General features: G+C 45.2%; 2 protein-coding genes across 5 annotated transcripts in view; one reads left to right on the forward strand and one right to left on the reverse strand.

Moving 5' to 3' along the window:
- Positions 1–411: 411 nt before the first annotated feature.
- On the forward strand, positions 412–15,241 carry scpep1 (serine carboxypeptidase 1). The gene is made up of 13 exons (XM_055898507.1): positions 412–560; positions 969–1,108; positions 1,975–2,064; positions 2,154–2,309; positions 3,735–3,809; positions 6,028–6,100; positions 7,860–7,897; positions 9,163–9,291; positions 9,398–9,482; positions 9,732–9,845; positions 10,425–10,562; positions 12,307–12,470; positions 13,022–15,241. The coding sequence occupies exons 1-13, from the start codon at positions 494–496 to the stop codon at positions 13,082–13,084; spliced, it is 1,332 nt and encodes a 443-aa protein (XP_055754482.1). The 5' UTR covers positions 412–493; the 3' UTR covers positions 13,085–15,241.
- A 163-nt stretch (positions 15,242–15,404) lies between these two features.
- The window catches only part of LOC129833718 (cytosolic endo-beta-N-acetylglucosaminidase-like), a 17,015-nt gene continuing 12,659 nt past the window's right edge, over positions 15,405–19,760 (reverse strand). For 2 of the 4 annotated variants that reach the window (XR_008756098.1, XR_008756100.1), the window contains 2 exons: positions 15,646–16,829; positions 15,405–15,603 (listed from right to left, as the gene is read on the reverse strand). Coding sequence is in view for 1 of the 4 variants with exons in the window: in XM_055898495.1 (XP_055754470.1) it covers positions 16,446–16,829 (384 nt within the window). In the remaining 3 variants the exon portion in view is untranslated. Of the gene's footprint in view, positions 16,830–19,760 lie in introns of all 4 variants that reach the window. The other 2 variants (XR_008756099.1, XM_055898495.1) reach the window with 2 other exon arrangements.

Below are 19,760 nucleotides of genomic sequence, written 5' to 3' on the forward strand. Positions count from 1 at the left end.
TCACTCTGACTGCTCAAGACTGCTCACTCTAAGACTGCTCACTCTAAAACTGCTCAAGACTGCTCACTAAGACTGCTCAATCGTCACATGATTTTGAGGTTTGATTGGTTGATATTGATTGATTCATTTGATTACCTCTTTTGATCTCTGGCAGAAGTATAAAACCATGATTGCGTTCTTGTGACTTGATAAATAAATGTATTTTTCTTGGTCAATCTTCTGTTTATACCTCTCCTGTGTTCCGTGGCTTTTAATATGGAAAATTCACAGAACATTTTGCCCGGGACTTTTATTTTGACACAATTCAAGGCGGAGGGTAGGCGTGGCTAGCTCCACAATGCTCATTGATTGGCTCTAAATATCCTGATGGCCTCTCCCCATTTTCTATATTCTGGTCAGCTGAGGATTCGGTCAGTCATGTGACTAAGTCTGACGTGACACAATAGTGTAATGAAAAGTGTTGTCATTGTGAAGTTCTTGTGAATAAGTCGGGATGATGGGGTTGACGAAGACAAGCGCTTGCAGCGTTGTGTTGCTACTTGTCGTGGCAATTGATACAGGTAAGTAGTTTGCTATGTCGAGTGATTGTGTCCGATATATCGGTGTTTCAATAACTGTTCAATTCCAGTTTGAATACAAACTGCGCCGATATCCAAACATGCTTGAAATCACGACGGTGACTCAAGAGTTTAGTCCGCTTAGTACGGTGACTCGGGCTCCAGCAATCAAGTTTATCAAATCCATTAATTTGCTTTACTTGGTCGGGTTTCATGTCAGCGTTAAATGTGAAAGCAAAAGTTGGCAATGCTGACGTTTTCCTGATCAGAAACCCCCACTGCGCTGTTCCACGACATCTGCTGCAGCAATCAGGGCTGGGGGTTTTGCCATTAGACTGCATTTTAAGACCAAACGCAGAATTTTTAATAACGTCATTTCAATATCTCCAAATCTCCAACTCTTGTATGCAGGGTTCTCGAATCCCCTAAAATCAAAAGAATCCTGGGGCTATGTTGACGTCCGCGAGGGGGCACATATGTTCTGGTGGCTTTACTATACTGACAGCCCGTCCGCCAGCTACTCCCAGCTGCCTCTCGTGATGTGGCTGCAGGTGAGTAACCTTACACTACACTAGTCTACACTACACTACTCTCTTACCTATCTAGAAGTGAAGTGGGTAACCTTACACTACACTAGTCTACACTACACTACTCTCTTACCTATCTAGAAGTGAAGTGGGTAACCTTACACTACACGACTCTTACGACTCTTACCTAGCTACAAGTGGGTAACCTTACACCACAGGTGGTTGGTAGCACCTTAATTGGGGAGGGCAGGCTCATGAGAATGACTGGAGCGGAACTGGTGGAATGATATCATTCAATTCACTCCTTTCTGACCATTATTATGAGACGTCCTCCCGTCAGCAGCCTCCTGTGCCTTACACTATACGACTGTCTTACCTATCTAGGATGGATGCTAATGTATCTTGACTCTTACTGGGGGAGGGAGGGACGGTACTGGGGGAGGGAGAGATGGTAGATAATGTCTCTTACAGGGGGAGGGAGGGATGGTAGAGGATGTATCTCTTACAGGGGGAGGGAGGGAGAGATGGTAGAAGATGTATCTCTTACAGGGGGAGGGAGGGAGGGCTGGTTGAGGATGTATCTCTTACAGGGAGAGGGAGGGAGGGATGGTAGAGGATGTATCTCTTACAGGGGGAGGGATGGTAGAGGATGTATCTCTTACAGAAGGAGGGATGGTAGAGGATGTATCTCTTACAGGGGGAGGGAGGGAGGGAGGGAGGGATGGTAGAGGATGTATCTCTTACAGGGGGAGGGAGGGAGGGATGGTAGAGGATGTATCTCTTACAGGGGGAGGGAGGGAGGGATGGTAGAGGATGTATCTCTTACAGGGGGAGGGAGGGAGGGATGGTAGAGGATGTATCTCTAATAGAGGTACATGTCTCTGTTCCAGGGAGGCCCGGGAGGATCAGGCTGTGGCTTTGGGAACTTTGAAGAGATCGGACCCCTGGACAGAGACCTTGAGGCTAGGAAAAACTCCTGGGTAAACCTCACACATACTCACACACACACTCACGGCTCATCAATGGAAACTGGATGTCAGTGTTTACGGTGTGTGTTTTGCCCCTGCAGGTTCAGTACTCCAGCGTATTGTTTGTTGATAACCCGGTAGGAACAGGCTTCAGCTACACGGACTCAGATGAGGCCTTCGCTACTGACGTGGCGACGGTCGCCTCCGACATGCTGGTCCTGCTCAAACAGTTCTTCAACAAGGAGGAAGAGTTCCAGGTGAGTTCAGCTTCACACTGGTCGGATCGCCAGCGGTGGGTTCAGAACGGCGTTCAGCTTCACACTGGTCGGATCGCCAGCGGTGGGTTCAGAACGGTGTTCAACTTTTGATTCAGTGGAAACGGTACTGTATGGACCAGTTGGAGAACGGTGTGATTATGGAGGCACAGAGGGAGATTGTGTACGGCAGGGGTTAAAGTTCTCGTCACTGCGACCGATTTCCGTCATATGGAGGTTTGAGTAAAAATAAAATAATATATTTTTAGGGGGATTATTATTTGGGGAGATGAAGGAAAAAAAACTCCAGGCCACACTGGAACATCTTAAACAACATAGAAAGTATGGAGAAATGATGGACTTATATATTTTCAAATAACTGCTATTTTTCTGTCCCGCAAATTTGATTTTGACTAACAAATTGGTCATAAAATAATCTGTGCGGCCCTCTGAATTTTGAAATCCAGACGTGAGCTGAGATCGATTTAAAGAACAAATGCCCCTAACGTTGTGGTCGTTACTGCATCACAACGTAAATGAATGTTGGATTTGTTTCAATCCTGCCCACAGCTGGCAGCACACAAGTAATCATCAATTCAGAGTGCAGCTGCACGCAACCCAATTGTAATGGCAGTGGTAAATGTGGGTTTACTTTGGATATTCCTAGGGTGCTAGTTGGACACTCTGTAAATTACACAATGTACATGGGACAATATGTTTAACATTTCCAATAGCTCCAAATTTCATTTATTTAAACCACCTATAAATTGTAGAAATTCATATACAAATATTGAAAGCATTTAATGAGAACTAAAATATTATTTAAATATTGTCTCATTTACATCAGGGAATTTGACGGGACCAGCCCCGGCGATGGGCTATCCAGTCTAACCAATTTTGCCACTGTCGCACACCAGCCGGTTAAAGCCAATCGGCAAAATAATTTGGCTAACTCTTTCCACCTGCGAACACACACGACAACCATATCAAACCATACCCTGTAACCAACTCGTGTTTGAATTCAGTCATGGCCGCTAGCATTTCTTAATTAACCAAATCTTTAATGAGGCCAGATCAGGAAGTGCAGTCTCCCTTTAAGTTTCAGTCATGGGATTTTTTCCCCGCTTAAACTCCTGTGTATGGTTTGTGCTGCACAAGTTTAGCGGTTTCAAATGGTCCCACCCATATTGATCAGACCACACCAACCAGGAGAAAACATACCTCAAAGGCTCTGTTTCTGGCGAAACGTTTAATTCAGTACAAACAGTCACACAAATGTTGAACTGAACTGAACGCACCCCAGGAGTCTCCTTTAGGGAGGGGGAGAAGGATATATTTCAAAGTATTGGAATAGGGACGTATTGGCTCAAACTACTCAATGCATTTACATTTTCTTTTAACCTATTGTTCTTTTTTTGCCTTCTCTAGAGCGTGCCCTTCTACATATTCTCAGAGTCCTATGGAGGGAAGATGGCTGCCGCCATCTCACTGGAACTCACTAAGGTAGGCACAAATTACGCCCCCCAACGGCGTCCTATTCCCTATATAGTGTATACGGGCTCTGGTCGAATGTAGTGCACTGCAGAGGGAGTAGGGAGCCATTTGGGATGAGAACCCACTGTCTCTGCTGTGGGGAAACCTTTTCCAGTTCTACCACTTGCTATGTAAGTGAATAGGAACCAGGCATGGAAAAACTGGTAGCTCAGTTGTACCTGACTCGGTAATGGAACAGGGTTTTCAAACTGAAGACTGAGATTCACTGTCATGTGTTGAGCCACGCATGACATAGAAAGGAACTAATGACTGGTGCTAAGTTGGGGCCTACTTCCTCAAACCTCTACCCACACTGGTACCCACACTGGTCAGCACAGTACCATGGGTTCCTGTCTGTCTCTGTCTTTCTGGCTGTCTCTCTCTCTCTCAATTCAATATACTTTAATGACATGGGAGGTGTTGTGCCTCTTGCCTATGAATATTCAAGATGATAATTTACTGATTTAATGACTGGAATAATTCATTGATCTGATTTTATTAATTTGGTTATCCTATCCAAATGAATCTGAGGGGCACCGTTTAAGGGTTGGATTGAAGACCTTCGAATAAACTTTATCGATAGTTATTATTAGCCGTTATACCATTAATCCTATATCAACAATAGTCTTAATAAACAGTCAATTACTATATTCTCATTCTGAAGTCGTCAAGCTCTGAAACATCAAGAACCCAATCACTCGCAAATTAACTCAATGCCAAAAAAAAATCAATTTTAAGGTTTTATTTACTAGACTGAGGTAGTTTATGGAATACCATAAGCAGGGTATAACGGAATACAACTCAGTCATTGAGGTGAGAATCTCCACAGGTCAATATAAATTCCTTTCTTATTCAACAATTCCGTACTCAACAAATACATTCACCAGACTTGCAATCAGCTGATGCTGCCACACTCAGGTTTCCCTTCTGTACTGGCTACGCTTCCTTTCTCCAGGAAATGTAAAGTCTATTAGAGTTGTCTTAGTTATGTCCCTGATTCCCCGGCATGTATTGTGAACTCAGTCTATTGGTCTTGAATGAGCAACAGTGCGTTCCACAGGGTCCTCTGGGGTGGTTTGCTTCTCTGAGTAGAAAAGGTTCTCGTCGATCCGTGTTTGGTTTCCAAGGAGATGGGCTCATTCGTTCAAAGGGTGTGTCCTTGCCTCGAAGAAACTTGATCTGATGTCTGTTAGCAGGTCCTGTAATTTATAGGGATACTCAAGAGGGCGGGCTCTAGTTGCTCTGACAACGTGGCTCGGGGACCTCCCGTTGATTTGGAGAAACCCCGCACATTTTCAAAGTTCATATGAGTATAAGTTTCCACAACATATTTTTCGTGTACAGAAGTTTCACAATCTCTGACCTGAAATGCGTAGCCTGTAGGTAGCCAGCGTTGTGTAAATGTGCGTGCATTCATGCAAAATACCCGTCATGTTGCTTTTCTGACATTGGAGGATCAGAAGAGAAATATCACATTTCTCCGAGTTCTCAACATCTCCTGAGTCCATCAGTTTTAAGAATTTGTTCTTCACTGACTTGCCTAGTTAAATAAAGGTTCAAATAAAATAATAGTGTTTAAGAAAACGTGTTTACTTTGTCATTTTGCGCTATTGGCGCAATTTTCTGTTTGTCATAAAAAAATGGGACAAGTCCCTGACTCTTTCTCTCTTTTCAATACACATCTCTTGGCTCTCAAGCCTGGCTGGTGGTTTCCCCAGTAACCCATGCAGATCACAAGGTGTACTGCTGACTGACTGTCTTCTGACCTCCTCAGGCCATTCAGTCGTAAAGGTAGAGCAGTTTGTCTTGTGATAGCTTGAAAGGGCCGCAGTCAAATACGGAACTGTAAATCTTGGCCTGGAATGTCGCACTCTGTTCGCCATCAACCACAACTGACGGTGACTTAACTTCATAGACTCTCGTCACCACAACAGTAAAACCTTTCCATTGTCAAAGTAAACGTGTAACAACGATGGTCAAATAAGACCAGAATATACTAGGCTGTTAGTGATAAAGCAATAATAATTATGTTTATGGTGGTAATAATATTAACAGCAATTATGAGAATTTTCTGGTACCAGTTGTAAAATGACTGTTAGTAATGGCATGTTAATGACTAGTAATTGTGTGTGTCACTCTCTCTCACTCACGAATTGTCATCTATTCTAACCCATCTGTCTCTCTCTAGGCTGTAGAAAAAGGAACCCTGAAATGTAACTTTGCTGGAGTGGCTCTGGGAGACTCTTGGATCTCTCCACTGGGTCAGTATTTACCTCAGAGCACGGAACGTCCGCACACCCACTTAGAGCGTCCGCACACCCACTTAGAGCGTCCGCACACCCACTTAGAGCGCCCGCACACCCACTTAGAGCGCCCGCACACCCACTTAGAGCGCCCGCACACCCACTTAGAGCGCCCGCACACCCACTTAGAGCGCCCGCACACCCACTTAGAGCGCCCGCACACCCACTTAGAGCGCCCGCACACCCACTTAGAGCGCCCGCACACCCACTTAGAGCGCCCGCACACCCACTTAGAGCGCCCGCACACCCACTTAGAGCGCCCGCACACCCACTTAGAGCGCCCGCACACCCACTTAGAGCGCCCGCACACCCACTTAGAGCGCCCGCACACCCACTTAGAGCGCCCGCACACCCACTTAGAGCGCCCGCACACCCACTTAGAGCGCCCGCACACCCACTTAGAGCGCCCGCACACCCACTTAGAGCGCCCGCACACCCACTTAGAGCGCCCGCACACCCACTTAGAGCGCCCGCACACCCACTTAGAGCGCCCGCACACCCACTTAGAGCGCCCGCACACCCACTTAGAGCGCCCGCACACCCACTTAGAGCGCCCGCACACCCACTTAGAGCGCCCGCACACCCACTTAGAGCGCCCGCACACCCACTTAGAGCGCCCGCACACCCACTTAGAGCGCCCGCACACCCACTTAGAGCGCCCGCACACCCACTTAGAGCGCCCGCACACCCACTTAGAGCGCCCGCACACCCACTTAGAGCGCCCGCACACCCACTTAGAGCGCCCGCACACCCACTTAGAGCGCCCGCACACCCACTTAGAGCGCCCGCACACCCACTTAGAGCGCCCGCACACCCACTTAGAGCGCCCGCACACCCACTTAGAGCGCCCGCACACCCACTTAGAGCGCCCGCACACCCACTTAGAGCGCCCGCACACCCACTTAGAGCGCCCGCACACCCACTTAGAGCGCCCGCACACCCACTTAGAGCGCCCGCACACCCACTTAGAGCGCCCGCACACCCACTTAGAAGAGCGTCCGCACATGTCTTTTCCGTTGTGCATATCAGATAATGACTGATAGAACCTTCAGACCACTCTTTACAACACTTTATTGGACAGAAAGTCTACTCTAACCCTGAAACGCCTGAGATTTACCACTAGTGTCCAGTTCAGGCTCACTAACCACACGTGAATACGCTGGGTACCAAATGGCACACTATTCCCTATAGTGTACTACTTAAGTCAAGAGGCCTATGGGCCCTGGTCAACTGTAGTGGCCTAACAGGAATAAGGTGTAATTTGGTACTCAGCTGTTGTTCCCTGTGTGGTCATGTGACTGACTGAACAAACAGTTAATCTACCTCTGCAGTTTCCTCCTCTTGTAAAACCTTGTCTGGATGGCTCGGTACAGCTTCATGCATGGGGGGGTTGTTGTACTGTTCAGGTCAAAGTCACCTGGGGTGTGTTCATAAGTGCACACCTTAGCAAACTGTTTTGCAACGTGAACAAGCATTTCTTATTGGAGAAGTTCAGGTAGGTCCCCTCTCGGTTTCAGCCCGGTTGCTTCTGCGTTGTTCCACCCCTGGCTAGCTAACCAGTGTGTTCCTTACTGACTCTATAATCCTGGGTAGTTTTCAGTATGGCACCACTGTATTGGACAAGTCCAGGTAGTCCCTCCCTTTTTCCATTTTGCTTTTGTCCCATTTGGTTCCTAATTAACATCAAAGCAAACTTTCTTCTCCTCTTTATCTGCAGACTCTGTTATGACCTGGGGTCCTTATCTGTACACCATGGTGAGTCTCTCTCTCTCTCTCTCTCTCTCACACACACACACACACACACACACACACACACACACACACACACACACACACACACACACACACACACACACACACACACACACACAGCCTAGTAACATGCGTTTTCCATGTGTTTGGTTTTTCCAGGCACATGTGCTTTATATTGCTGGGTTCTGCATTCTATGCAGTTCTTTCTGCAGACTGGGTGGTTTAAAGTCTGGAGAAAACAAAATGCAGCGTGTTTTGGTACCTAGCTATTGTAGTTTTTGTCTTCTTTGACTGTCTCCCCATTGCCCTCCACTCCCGGCTAGATGACTACAGCCTGGAGGAGGAGAACAGTGCATGTTGGGTAGTGTAGTTGTTTCACATTGACTTTCACTCTCCAGTCCCAGATAATAAATGAGTAGTTATATGATGCAAGGTGATTTGTAGATCAGTCAATCTGCAGTCACCTGTAATGTCAAACAAGCCTCCTTGCTAGAAGACTACGGCCCGGGGGAGGTGAACAGTAAACAATGATTCATGTTGGGTAGTGTAGTTCTGACTGTCCCCATTGCCTCCACTCTACAGTACCTGGGTGCATTTGAGTGGTAAGATTATAGCAATTGACTGTAGATGAAAGGGGAGGTGCATCTGCCACAGCCGAAAGTTGGACACGAATGTGGTTTTCCAAGCGCAAGGCTCAGATCAATGTGGTTTTCCAAGCGCAAGGCTCAGATCAATGTGGTTTTCCAAGCGCAAGGCTCAGATCAATGTAGTTTTCCAAGCGCAAGGCTCCGATCAACGTGACAATGTTGCCATTGTTTCCCACAAGTTTTTCTTTTATACTGTTAAAATGAACACCCTCACAGACTGAAGGTGTGTGTAGATTGACCAATCATTTAGTGAGAGATCCTCAAATATTACCTTGTTTATCCACTGAATATATGAATTGCGGAAAAGTTGGTTCCTGTTTGCGTGGGTCAAACATAAAAACTCTAATGATTGGTTGACAATATGCAGTCGATGGCTGCAGGATGAAGTTGAAGAGCAACTGCAGAAACTTCGTGACCTTTGATCACATTCTTTTTTTGTTGTAAACTTCATGTAGGTGTAAGTCTGACCATTTTTATCCCCATAATGCAACACACCCTTTGAAAGGCACAGACTTGACAAAAGTGATCCGCTTGAAGGCGGATAACTAAGGCCTAGGGGAGGTGAACAGTGATGCATGTTGGGTAGTGTAGCTCTCTGACCGTCTCCCCATCGTCCTCCAGTCCCTGCTAGATGACTACGGCCTGCGGGAGGTGACCAGTGCAGCGGAGGCTGTGAAGCAGGCGGTGGATCAGGGGCAGTACCTGAAGGCCACAGAGCTCTGGTCTGTCACTGAGAGTGTCGTGGAACAGGTCAGTTTTATGTGTGTTGGTGTGAATCACTGACTGTGTCGTGGAACAGGTCAGTGGTGTGTGTTGGTGTGAATGCCATGGTCATTCAGCTCCCGTCTGATTTCAGAACACAAACGGAGTCAACTTCTACAACATCCTCACCCAGGAACCTGATGAGAAGATGTCCTCCGTGGCTGGAGAAGGATACCTCTGTAAGATGCCTTTTCAGAACCATCTTAAACGAGAGAATAAAAAAAGGTTTATTTGAACATCCTGGTACATATATGCAGAAACATACATAAAATGTGATGTCATACAATATTTAAAACATAGGTAAAAATTTGATACAAATTATACTGTCTGTGAAAAGATGGTCCTTACTAGCCTGAAAAATACATTCCTAAGATTACACCATCACTTCCTGTTTTAAGTTGGTTTACTTTCCGTGGTCCCTCCCACAGCCCTGCTGATACGGCACCACATTAGCCCCCTCCACCGCCAATCACTGAGCCAGTTGATGAACGGGCCAATCAGGAAGAAGCTGGGAATCATCCCTCAGAACGTCACCTGGGGGGGTAAGGCGCTGCTACTGGGTCAAAAATGTATTAATTTAAAAAGTGACTTTTTTGTTTTATAGCTGCAATATGTAACTTTTTTGGAAACCTGACCAAATTCACATAGAGGTATGTTATTGTTAAAGGAATTTTATTCCTATGTTTATCATCATCTGTCATTCTACTTGAAAGGAAGTCTAAGAAGCGGTAGATCTATTCTATGTGTGTTATTTCTATGCTTCACATTCTTAAGTTTCATTTTTGCGTCTTGTACTTTCGGTTTTGTACACTGTCTTCAAACGGCTCCAAATACAATATATTTTGTTTGGAAAAGCTATTTCACCGCGCTTTAGATGGTACAAGGATTCTCTACACAATAACTGATTTTTTTTTGTTGTCACAAACTGAAATTAGGCGAACTATTAAAAAAAATGTGTAACCAGGAAATGGTTGCATATTGCACCTTTTAGAAATAAATGTGCCCTCCACTCTCACCCCTTTCTCTCCTCTCTGACCTCTATCTCTTTAATCTCCCTCTCCACTTCTCAATCTCTCACATTCTGGTTTACTCTCTCACCTCCTTCCCTCTTACCCCCCTAGGTCAGGCTGAGGCAGTGTTCAGCAGCATGTCAGGTGACTTCATGAAGCCAGTGGTGGACGTGGTGGATCAGTTGTTGGATGCTGGGGTCAACGTCACCGTCTACAACGGTCAGCTCGACCTCATAGTGGACACCATGGGTCAGTGATTTCCCCTAACTAGAGTTGTTTACAGGCGGGGGGCACAGAATCAGCATCCAACACTTACATTTTGTAGTGAAATCCGTTGAAGCATGAACAGTGTAGACCGGGGAGGTATAGTCAGGGCTGGGTAGGTTACTTTCTGAATATAATCAGTTACTAGCAGCTTGTCAGGGTGATGTGGATCTGGACAAGGGTGATGATGTTGTTTTTATGTGGATGTTTTGTTTCAAAAAACAAAAATACTACCTGTCCAAAATTGTAATCAGTAACGGAACTTTTGGATTACCCAAACTCAGTAACGTAATCGAATTACTTTCAGTTACTTTTAGATTACTTCCCCATAAGATGCATTAGAAGAAGACAAAATTAATATCACCAATTGAATGACATCGGATCTGTGTACACCAGATCTGTTTACATCGGATCTGTTTACACCTCATTGATATCCAGATAGAATGGGTCCCTCATTACCTCAGGATATGGTCAGGAAGATCTGATCACAATGTGTCTTAATCGTTTACACCTGTCTAAAAATGTGGACAAGATCAGAACAAAAGACACATGTTAGAACCAGCTATAAACGGGGCTATGGAGGACTGATTGTCATTGTTCTCATAGCATGCTTTGACCGCTTCAGAAAAGTGATATTTGAATGTGAAAAATGTATCAACTTTTAATTACCTTCTTGTTGGTGACACTTTGTTATATAGATATAACTTGCAGCTGTTTAAGTCTATCAAAAGTGTGTGAGTTTGAGCATGTCCGTTACGCCTAAGGACATACTATTTTTCATCAGCAGGAATCAGATTGTGGTCTTAATTAAAGTGGTACTGACAGGATGGACTGGAGCACATTATTACCACGGAGGAGGAGGAGTTTAGAACGGAGGAACTTCCTCAAACTGTTACTCCGTAGGCTGGGATCCGCACTCGGCATCTATTGCAAGATTAAACATTTTTTTTACTGGCTGTCCACTGGTCTCAAAAACAATGATTGATAGGCAGCGTAAACGTATTCAATTCAACCATTATTGGGATAAATACACATTTGTGAACAGCCATCCACAACAACCACAATCCGTATGGCTCAAATAGCTAAATGGCAGAGTAGCAGTGTGATTCACATCGATATGATATGTAGATATCAATAATAACTGATATCCGTATCGTCGTAGACTACACCACTGCTGTCATCCTTACCGCCAAGTATTTATTCAAGTTGGATAATGTTTGGATGCTGACAGCAGTCGCACCATTGGAAGACATAGCTTGGACTGTAGCCTACAAAAGTCCATTCCTGCTCTTCTCCCGCGATCCATCAAACACATCATAGTGCTCTCTGACATCATAGTGCTCTCTGACATCATAGTGCTCTCTGACATCATAGTGCTCTCTGACTTGTGGTCAGACTCGCTCCGGTGGAACAAACTTCAACTTGTGCCTCTTTTCAATGCGGAAATGAGTGTCATTGAGAAAACAAAGGTGTCAAAGATTTTTACGCAAACATAATTTCTGAATTTAAAAGTAATCCTAGAAGTAATCTGAGTGATCTAGTTTTTCAAAAGTATTTGTAATCATCTGATTACTTATTACTTCCCAACCCTGGCTATAGTGAGGGTCAACCATTATTACCATGAATACATTGACTATTGGTCCCTGAGACTTTCTTACATGAGGATTGTTGATTGGATACAGATGATCAATTGATTACTGATCACTGATTTGATTTTGTCCAATCACAGGCCAGGAGCAATGGGTGAAGCAGCTGAAGTGGGTGGGGCTCCAGGGCTTCAACCAAATGAAATGGACTGCCCTTGATGACCCCGCCTTCCCGGGTGTGACCGGCGCCTTCTACAAGACCTACAAGAACTTCTCCTTCTACTGGATCCTCAAGGCTGGTCACATGGTGAGGAAACAGAAACATGTGTCCCAATCTCTTTTCAACATATATTTATTATGTTTTCAAACGGGTCAATCATCAGAGTTGGTACAGTAATATTCATCTCTCGTTTCTCCCAAAGTGCGACCTTATTTACTTCCCGTCATGTATTTGAAACAAAATGACTGGTATATGGAAACATCCTCTATAACCCATGCCTACATAAATCTATTGTTTTTACATGGGTGGAGAGTAGTGAATGAGTGTACACTTCAGGAGGGAGAGAATATTGGGACGTAACCCCTAGTGTTGGAGTAGGAAGGCGATGCAGAACACTGAACCCCAGTATGCAGCCATTATGGCACAAATAGCGTTTCATTGGGAATATCTCAATTGCGTACTCTTCGTGTCCTCTCTCCTTCTCAAAGCCTGTTGGAGGAGAAGATAAGAGGGGAGGGGCCTCTGGCTTTCTCATCCAATGGGTTTTGAGAAGGAGAAAGGGTATGCAATTGAGATCCTCCCGTAGTATCCTTTTTGTCTTGCACTCCCATGATTCATTGCTCTCTCTCTGTTATCAGATCCCTTCGGACCAGGGACCCATGGCACTGCAGATGCTGAAAATGATCACACAGCAGGACTGACACACACACTTGCACTTAATAACACGCACAGCGCACATGCTAGAGCTGGACGATATGGAGACAAACAAATCCAGATTGTGATTCATTTACTTTTACTTTTTTTTTGCAATATTGTTAAATCGGCTATCAGTTATTTTGGGGGGAGGTGTGCTAAAGCTTGGCAACATGGACACAAAGTCCTATTGTGATAAAACACACATTTTATAGTTACATTTTTGGTTAGTTACTTTACATTAGCTAAGAGCGTCTTCTGTAAGATAAGAGCGTCTGCTAATTGACACATTTTTAAATGTAAATTAGCGTCAGAGCTCTAGACGTGTGTTTCCAGGGCCAGGTAAGACAACTGAGATGGTAGACTATGATTCAAAAAGTAAGATATTCCATCCAACATATCCAGGGAAGGCTTGGTTGATGCGCAACCTGTCAAAAGGATCCACAATGATCACACACATTTTTGGCCTCTTCAGAGAATTGGTTGACATCTTTGTACATATTGGCCTGTAGACTATATGATTCACCACCTGAGGAAGGGGGAACTCAAAACTAGATTACTAACTGTAGACATATTGTTGCTAGGTAACCATGTAGGCTAATTGATTAATCGATCAGTAAATGTAGACTAATGTCCTACAGGAACTTCCCAGCTCTAGGCCTAGGCTACTTTATGTAGGTCTATTCACTGCAAATGGCGTGCTCCACGAGAAGGGTGTAATTGCGGATCGCTATTCTGGGGGTTACTGCATGTGGTCATTCTTTCATCTGCAGGAACCCCTCTTTTTATAGTTCTATTGGTCCATTATTAAGTTAAGACTGTGATCGGGGGTGTGGGGGTGTGCCAGTTCAGTAGGGGGGCAGTAATGAACCATAACGTTAGATGCCAACCGCCGATAAACCCCACCTTCGCCCTGCTTTCTTACAGTTCTGTTAATGACGTCGAGGGCAGGTGTTTGGCAGGCGGGAGAGAAGGACACTGTGCTAGCTAGGACTCCGCTACACAAGGCGGGAGGCAGCGGTAACTGGTTGGTTGGTAGCTAGCTAGGACTCCGCTACACAAGGCGGGAGGCAGCGGTAACTGGTTGGTTGGTAGCTAGCTAGGACTCCGCTACACAAGGCGGGGGCGGGAGGCAGCGGTAACTGGTTGGTTGGTAGCTAGCTAGGACTCCGCTACACAAGGCGGGAGGCAGCGGTAACTGGTTGGTTGGTAGCTAGGACTCCGGTAGAGTTTGGTTCGCCCCTCATCATAATTTTATTTCCCTTTTGACCAACATTTTAAGCTCATAGAATATCAAGTGGCCCACAGGCATGAAGATCAAGGCTAACCTACTTCATGAAGTGATTTGTTTGACAATCAGATGAAAACCAGTCATGATGATGTGTTCATGCCACATTTAAAAGGTCATACATTTTGACAGTTAAATGACATGTCTTTACACAGAGGAGGTCCCATGAAGAGAAACAAAGTGCCTCCTTATTGAAATCAAATGCCAGTCCAACTGATTCATCCTGGCGCCGGCCCTGAGAGACAGGCAGAGACTTTCATAGCAGGAAACAACATAATGCATAGGCTATTACTGTTGACCAGATAATGGTTCTAGAACAATCCACAGGGACGTTGTGTAGCAAAATAACCCAAAATGTATGCAAAATGATTTGGTACGAGGAATGCGGTGTCTGTAATTTTGGGTTTATCGTCCCAGCTCTAGTACGTACACACTCACTCACTCACTCACTCACTCACTCACTCACTCTGACGCCAGCTGGAATGGCTCTCCGTCAGATTTAAGGCAATCAGGAAGAATCACCAAATATAACCGACTGCTCAGTCCAGCATCATCCATACTGTACCATTATCCACCACAAAATCTGCTTCTATACTGGTGCACTATATAGGGAATAGTGTGCCAGTTCAGACTGTGCACTATATATCAGTGTTCAGCTCGTCTCTTGCAGCAGTAGCTCTGGTCCAGGGTGTTTTCCCCCCCGGCTTCTCTCCTCACTATTGGAAGACAACGGTGAGAGAGCAGCTGAAAGACACCCTGCACCAGAGCTACTACAGGGGATACGGACCGGTACTCGAGATCTGTTGATTTCACTGACTGATTTTCTTTGTAAATTTGAGCATGAGAACAATAATAAATAAACTTTTTCTAAATAGTATGCCTGTTTTGAATGCTTTGGTGGAGATTTGTTGACTAAAATATGAAACTAAGTCTTATTTTATACATTTCTAAAATGTCCTCATGTTTTGTCAAACCGAACTCTGTCAGACATTCAGTAACCAACGTGGAATGCTGTTATGACTCAAACAAAATTCAGAATGTTATTTTTTATTTTTATTGAAACTCTTTATTGATGCTTAAATTCATTTAGCATGTGGTGAAGATTATTTTTACAAGGGAATCCCAAAATAAATGTAGCTAGTTTTCTAGATAAAAGGATATGTAGTTTAACCTAGTTTTCTAGATAAAAGGATATGTAGTTTTACCTAGTTTTCTAGATAAAAGGATATGTAGTTTTACCTAGTTTTCTAGATAACTAGGTAAAACTACATGTAGTTTTACATAGTTTTCTAGATAAAAGGATGTGTAGCATGTAGTTAGTGTGCATGCTTTTCTCCTTAGAAAAAACAAAAGGGGGTGTGTCACTTCCTGCTGCGAGGAGACTCTGGTGCATCCTCTGTGGAAATCCGTAATGGAGGAGCGCAGCCTCCTTCGTTCTCCGATTTAACATATTGACACGCTCCTCGACCACTTATCGGTTTCTGGGTCACGGAGGAGTCGCAGAGGGGAAGGTCTTTTGCCCAATTGGGGAGTCTCCATGCACTGCTTGAAGTATCCTTCCCTTGCTCTGCACCCAGAAGACAATGGACTGCGTTCTGGCTTACTCTCACCTGTCCAGTCCTGCTTGTTCTCCGAGGATTCAATCTGTGGCACGTTGTAGAGAGCTCTCAACAATGCACCTTTTTAAAGGCAATGTCCCTGCATCTGCTCAGATTGCATTCACAGTAAGGGCTGCAGATGTCGGCTCAATCAGGAAGGACCTACAGCGCGCTTCATGTTGAAGTTCCCCTAATTGTTCTGGGAAGAATTTTTATTTATATACTTAACTAGAAAGAATTGTTAACTCTATAGGTGACTAGGAGGATCACATCACTACAAACTAGCGTACTGAATCAGGTTATCACTGACTGGACAGGAAGTGTTATGGAAAGGAAGTGGAGTAGCAAGTCCAGTAGTACATCCCAAATGGTTCCCTATTTAGTGCACTACATTGGCCAGAGCCCTATGGGTACATGTAGTGCACTATATAGGGAATAGGGTTCCGTTTGGGACAGCCAGTACGTTTCTACCCTTTTAGTGTCTTATGATTGGTCCGTCCTCTCCTCAGTATAACTGAGACTCCTCCTCCCCCATTGGGACTCAGGAACACGGAACCCCTCCCGGGACACGGGTTCCACCACCAGTTCTAGAAGACCTGGAGGTTCTGGAACCGTCAGCTCGGTCACCCGGAATAAGGGGCAGTAGGCTCGGCCAATCAGGGTCAGCTTGCCAGATGGGATCCGGGGGTCTGGACCCCTCAGCCGGCGCCAGTACACCAGGAAGTGGCGTACGAGTTGGGCAGGGTAGCGCCAGCGCAGGGTGGCGTTGAGATTCAGTTTATTGGCGCCCCTCAGCCACACCACGTCATAGATACACACACTCTGGACTGGGAGGGGAGGAACGGAGAGGGACTCAGCATCCAGGATCTGGAGAGGGAGCGAGACAAAGGAGAGGTAAAGACAGACATCTTCTAAGAAACACGGACACACAAATCAGTCACTTTTATAAGTGATTGAAATGTACAAACAGTTACAACATTACTTATACTGAACAAACATATAAATGCAACAATTAAAGATTTTACTGAGTTGAACTAAATCAATGCATTAGGCCCTAATCTATGGATTTCACATGACTGGGAATACAGATATGCATTTGTTGGTCACATATATACACTATATATACAAAAGTATTTTGGACACCCCTTCAAATGAGTGGATTGGTCTATTTCAGCCACACCCGTTGCTGACAGGTGTATAAAATGTAGCACACAGCCATGCAATCTCCATAGACAAACATTGGCAGTGGCAGAATTGCCTGTACTGAAGAGCTCAGTGATTTTCAACGTGGCACCGTCATAGGATGCCACCTTTCCAACAAGTCAGTCTGCCCTGCTAGAGCTGCCCAGTCTGACGGATGAATCTAGGTTTGGCAGATGCCAGGAGAACGCTACCTGCCCCAATGCATAGTGCCAAATGTAAAGTTTGGTGGAGGAGGAATAATGGTCTGGGGCTGTTTTTCATGGTTCGGGCTCGGCCCCCTAGTTCCAGTGTAGGAGAATCTTAACGCTCTAGACGATTCTGTGCTTCCATCTTTGTGGCAACAGTTTTGGGGAAGACCCTTTCCTGTTTCAGAACGACAATGCCCCTGTGCACAAAGCCAGGTCCATACAGAAATGGTATGTCGAGATCGGTGTGGAAGAACTTGACTGGCCTGCACATAGCCCTGACCTCAACCCCATCGAACACCTTTGGAATGAATTGGAACGCCGACTGCGAGCCAGGCCTAATCGCCCAACATCAGTACCCGACCTCACTAATGCTCTTGTGGCTGAATGGAAGCAAGTCCCTGCAGCAATGTTCCATCAGCTAGTGGAAAGCCTTCCCAGAAGAGTGGAGGCTGTTATAGCAGCAAACGGGGGACCGACTCCATATTAATACACATGATTTTGTAATGAGATGTTCGACTAGCAGGTGTCAACATACTGTTGGTCATGTAGTGTATCTCAACAGGCTGTATCATATAATTAGACCACATCAGTGCATTTGTTACGATAATAATCCATATAAAGTCCAGTCATTTGTTAAATTAGATGCACGTGTGAAAGTGAAACATTTGTTAAAACACTGTAAAAGACAGAGATAATGGGAAATCCAATGAGAGATGGCTGATCTTGCCCTGTCTGAGGATTTACACACGCTACATTTAGCAGACCGGTTTTTAGAGACCGGTGGGACTTTTTAACCAGAAAGTACAGATAGGCTCATCAGATATCGTTTCCCCAAATCTTATAGGATTAATGAGGATTTAAGAGCTACTTTAGAAAGGCAAACACATGCCGTTCCGGTGCACATCCAAGTGCTATCCAGCCTTGGGGGTTAGGCAACGAGCACTTCCACCGGGAACTTTCCCACCGGCATCTCCCTCTGAGCCGACGTTTCAGATGCTATCATCAGCTACACAAACAGGTTGAAGTCGAGGTGTTTTTTCCCATCAGGGTCCCAAATACGAACAGAGAACTAGACGGCCCTCACATCGCCATTAAAAGCACCGTCCCAAAACGAGTTCATCTTCTGTATGTGAACAGGAAATGCTTCCTCTCTTAATGGGCAGGTTAAAGGTTATGTGAGGATCAAAAGACGCTGCTGAATGTGGTGGCCAGGTGGAAAACACGACTCATTCATTCTACAGAACAGTGTTACTGCTGAATGTGGTGGCCAGGTGTAAACACGACTCGTTCATTCTGTAGAACAGTGTTACTGCTGAATGTGGTGGCCAGGTGTAAACACGACTCGTTCATTCTGTAGAACAGTGTTACTGCTGAATGTGGTGGCCAGGTGTAAACACGACTTGTTCATTCTGTAGAACAGTGTTACTGCTGAATGTGGTGGCCAGGTGTAAACACGACTCGTTCATTCTGTAGAACAGTGTTACTGCTGAATGTGGTGGCCAGGTGGAAACACGACTCGTTCATTCTGTAGAACAGTGTTACTGCTGAATGTGGTGACCAGGTGGGAAACACGACTCGTTCATTCTGTAGAACAACAGTGTTACTGCTGAATGTAGTGGCCAGGTGGAAACACGACTCGTTCATTCTGTAGAACAGTGTTACTGCTGAATGTAGTGGCCAGGTGACAACAGTGTTACTGCTGAATGTAGTGGCCAGGTGGAAACACGACTCGTTCATTCTGTAGAACAGTGTTACTGCTGAATGTAGTGGCCAGGTGTAAACACGACTCGTTCATTCTGCAGAACAGTGTTACTGCTGAATGTGGTGGCCAGGTGTAAACACGACTCGTTCATTCTGCAGAACAGTGTTACTGCTGAATGTAGTGGCCAGGTGTAAACACGACTCGTTCATTCTGTAGAACAGTGTTACTGCTGAATGTGGTGACCAGGTGGGAAACACGACTCGTTCATTCTGTAGAACAGTGTTACTGCTGAATGTGGTGGCCAGGTGGAAACACGACTCGTTCATTCTGCAGAACAACAGTGTCGGCCCACTACGTCTACAGGAGAGAGCTGTTGAGGATGGATGGCTTTACTGGTGAGTGTTGCCTAGCTACTCATTTGAAGTATATTTGCCATTTGCTAAAGCAACTTGACTTGTCCTAATGGTCCTGTCTTTGTAGCTATGTTTTTATTTTTACAGGTCAAACCACAACTGAGCGAGTCCAATCAAACATTGTGGTTGTACTCGACCTCTGACACTAGGCCCATCTGTTTCAGTCTCTGGTTGTCTGGTTGTATTTCCTGGTACAGCGCTGTGTATTTCCCAGCAGGCTTTAAAGGGAGGATTTTGACCAGAGGGGTGTTTTAAAATGTAAATAGCCAAGGTCGTGCACGAGCACTGAGGC

The sequence above is a fragment of the Salvelinus fontinalis genome, chromosome 34, assembly GCF_029448725.1.
Source record: "Salvelinus fontinalis isolate EN_2023a chromosome 34, ASM2944872v1, whole genome shotgun sequence".
Classification (NCBI taxonomy): Eukaryota; Metazoa; Chordata; class Actinopteri; order Salmoniformes; family Salmonidae; genus Salvelinus; species Salvelinus fontinalis.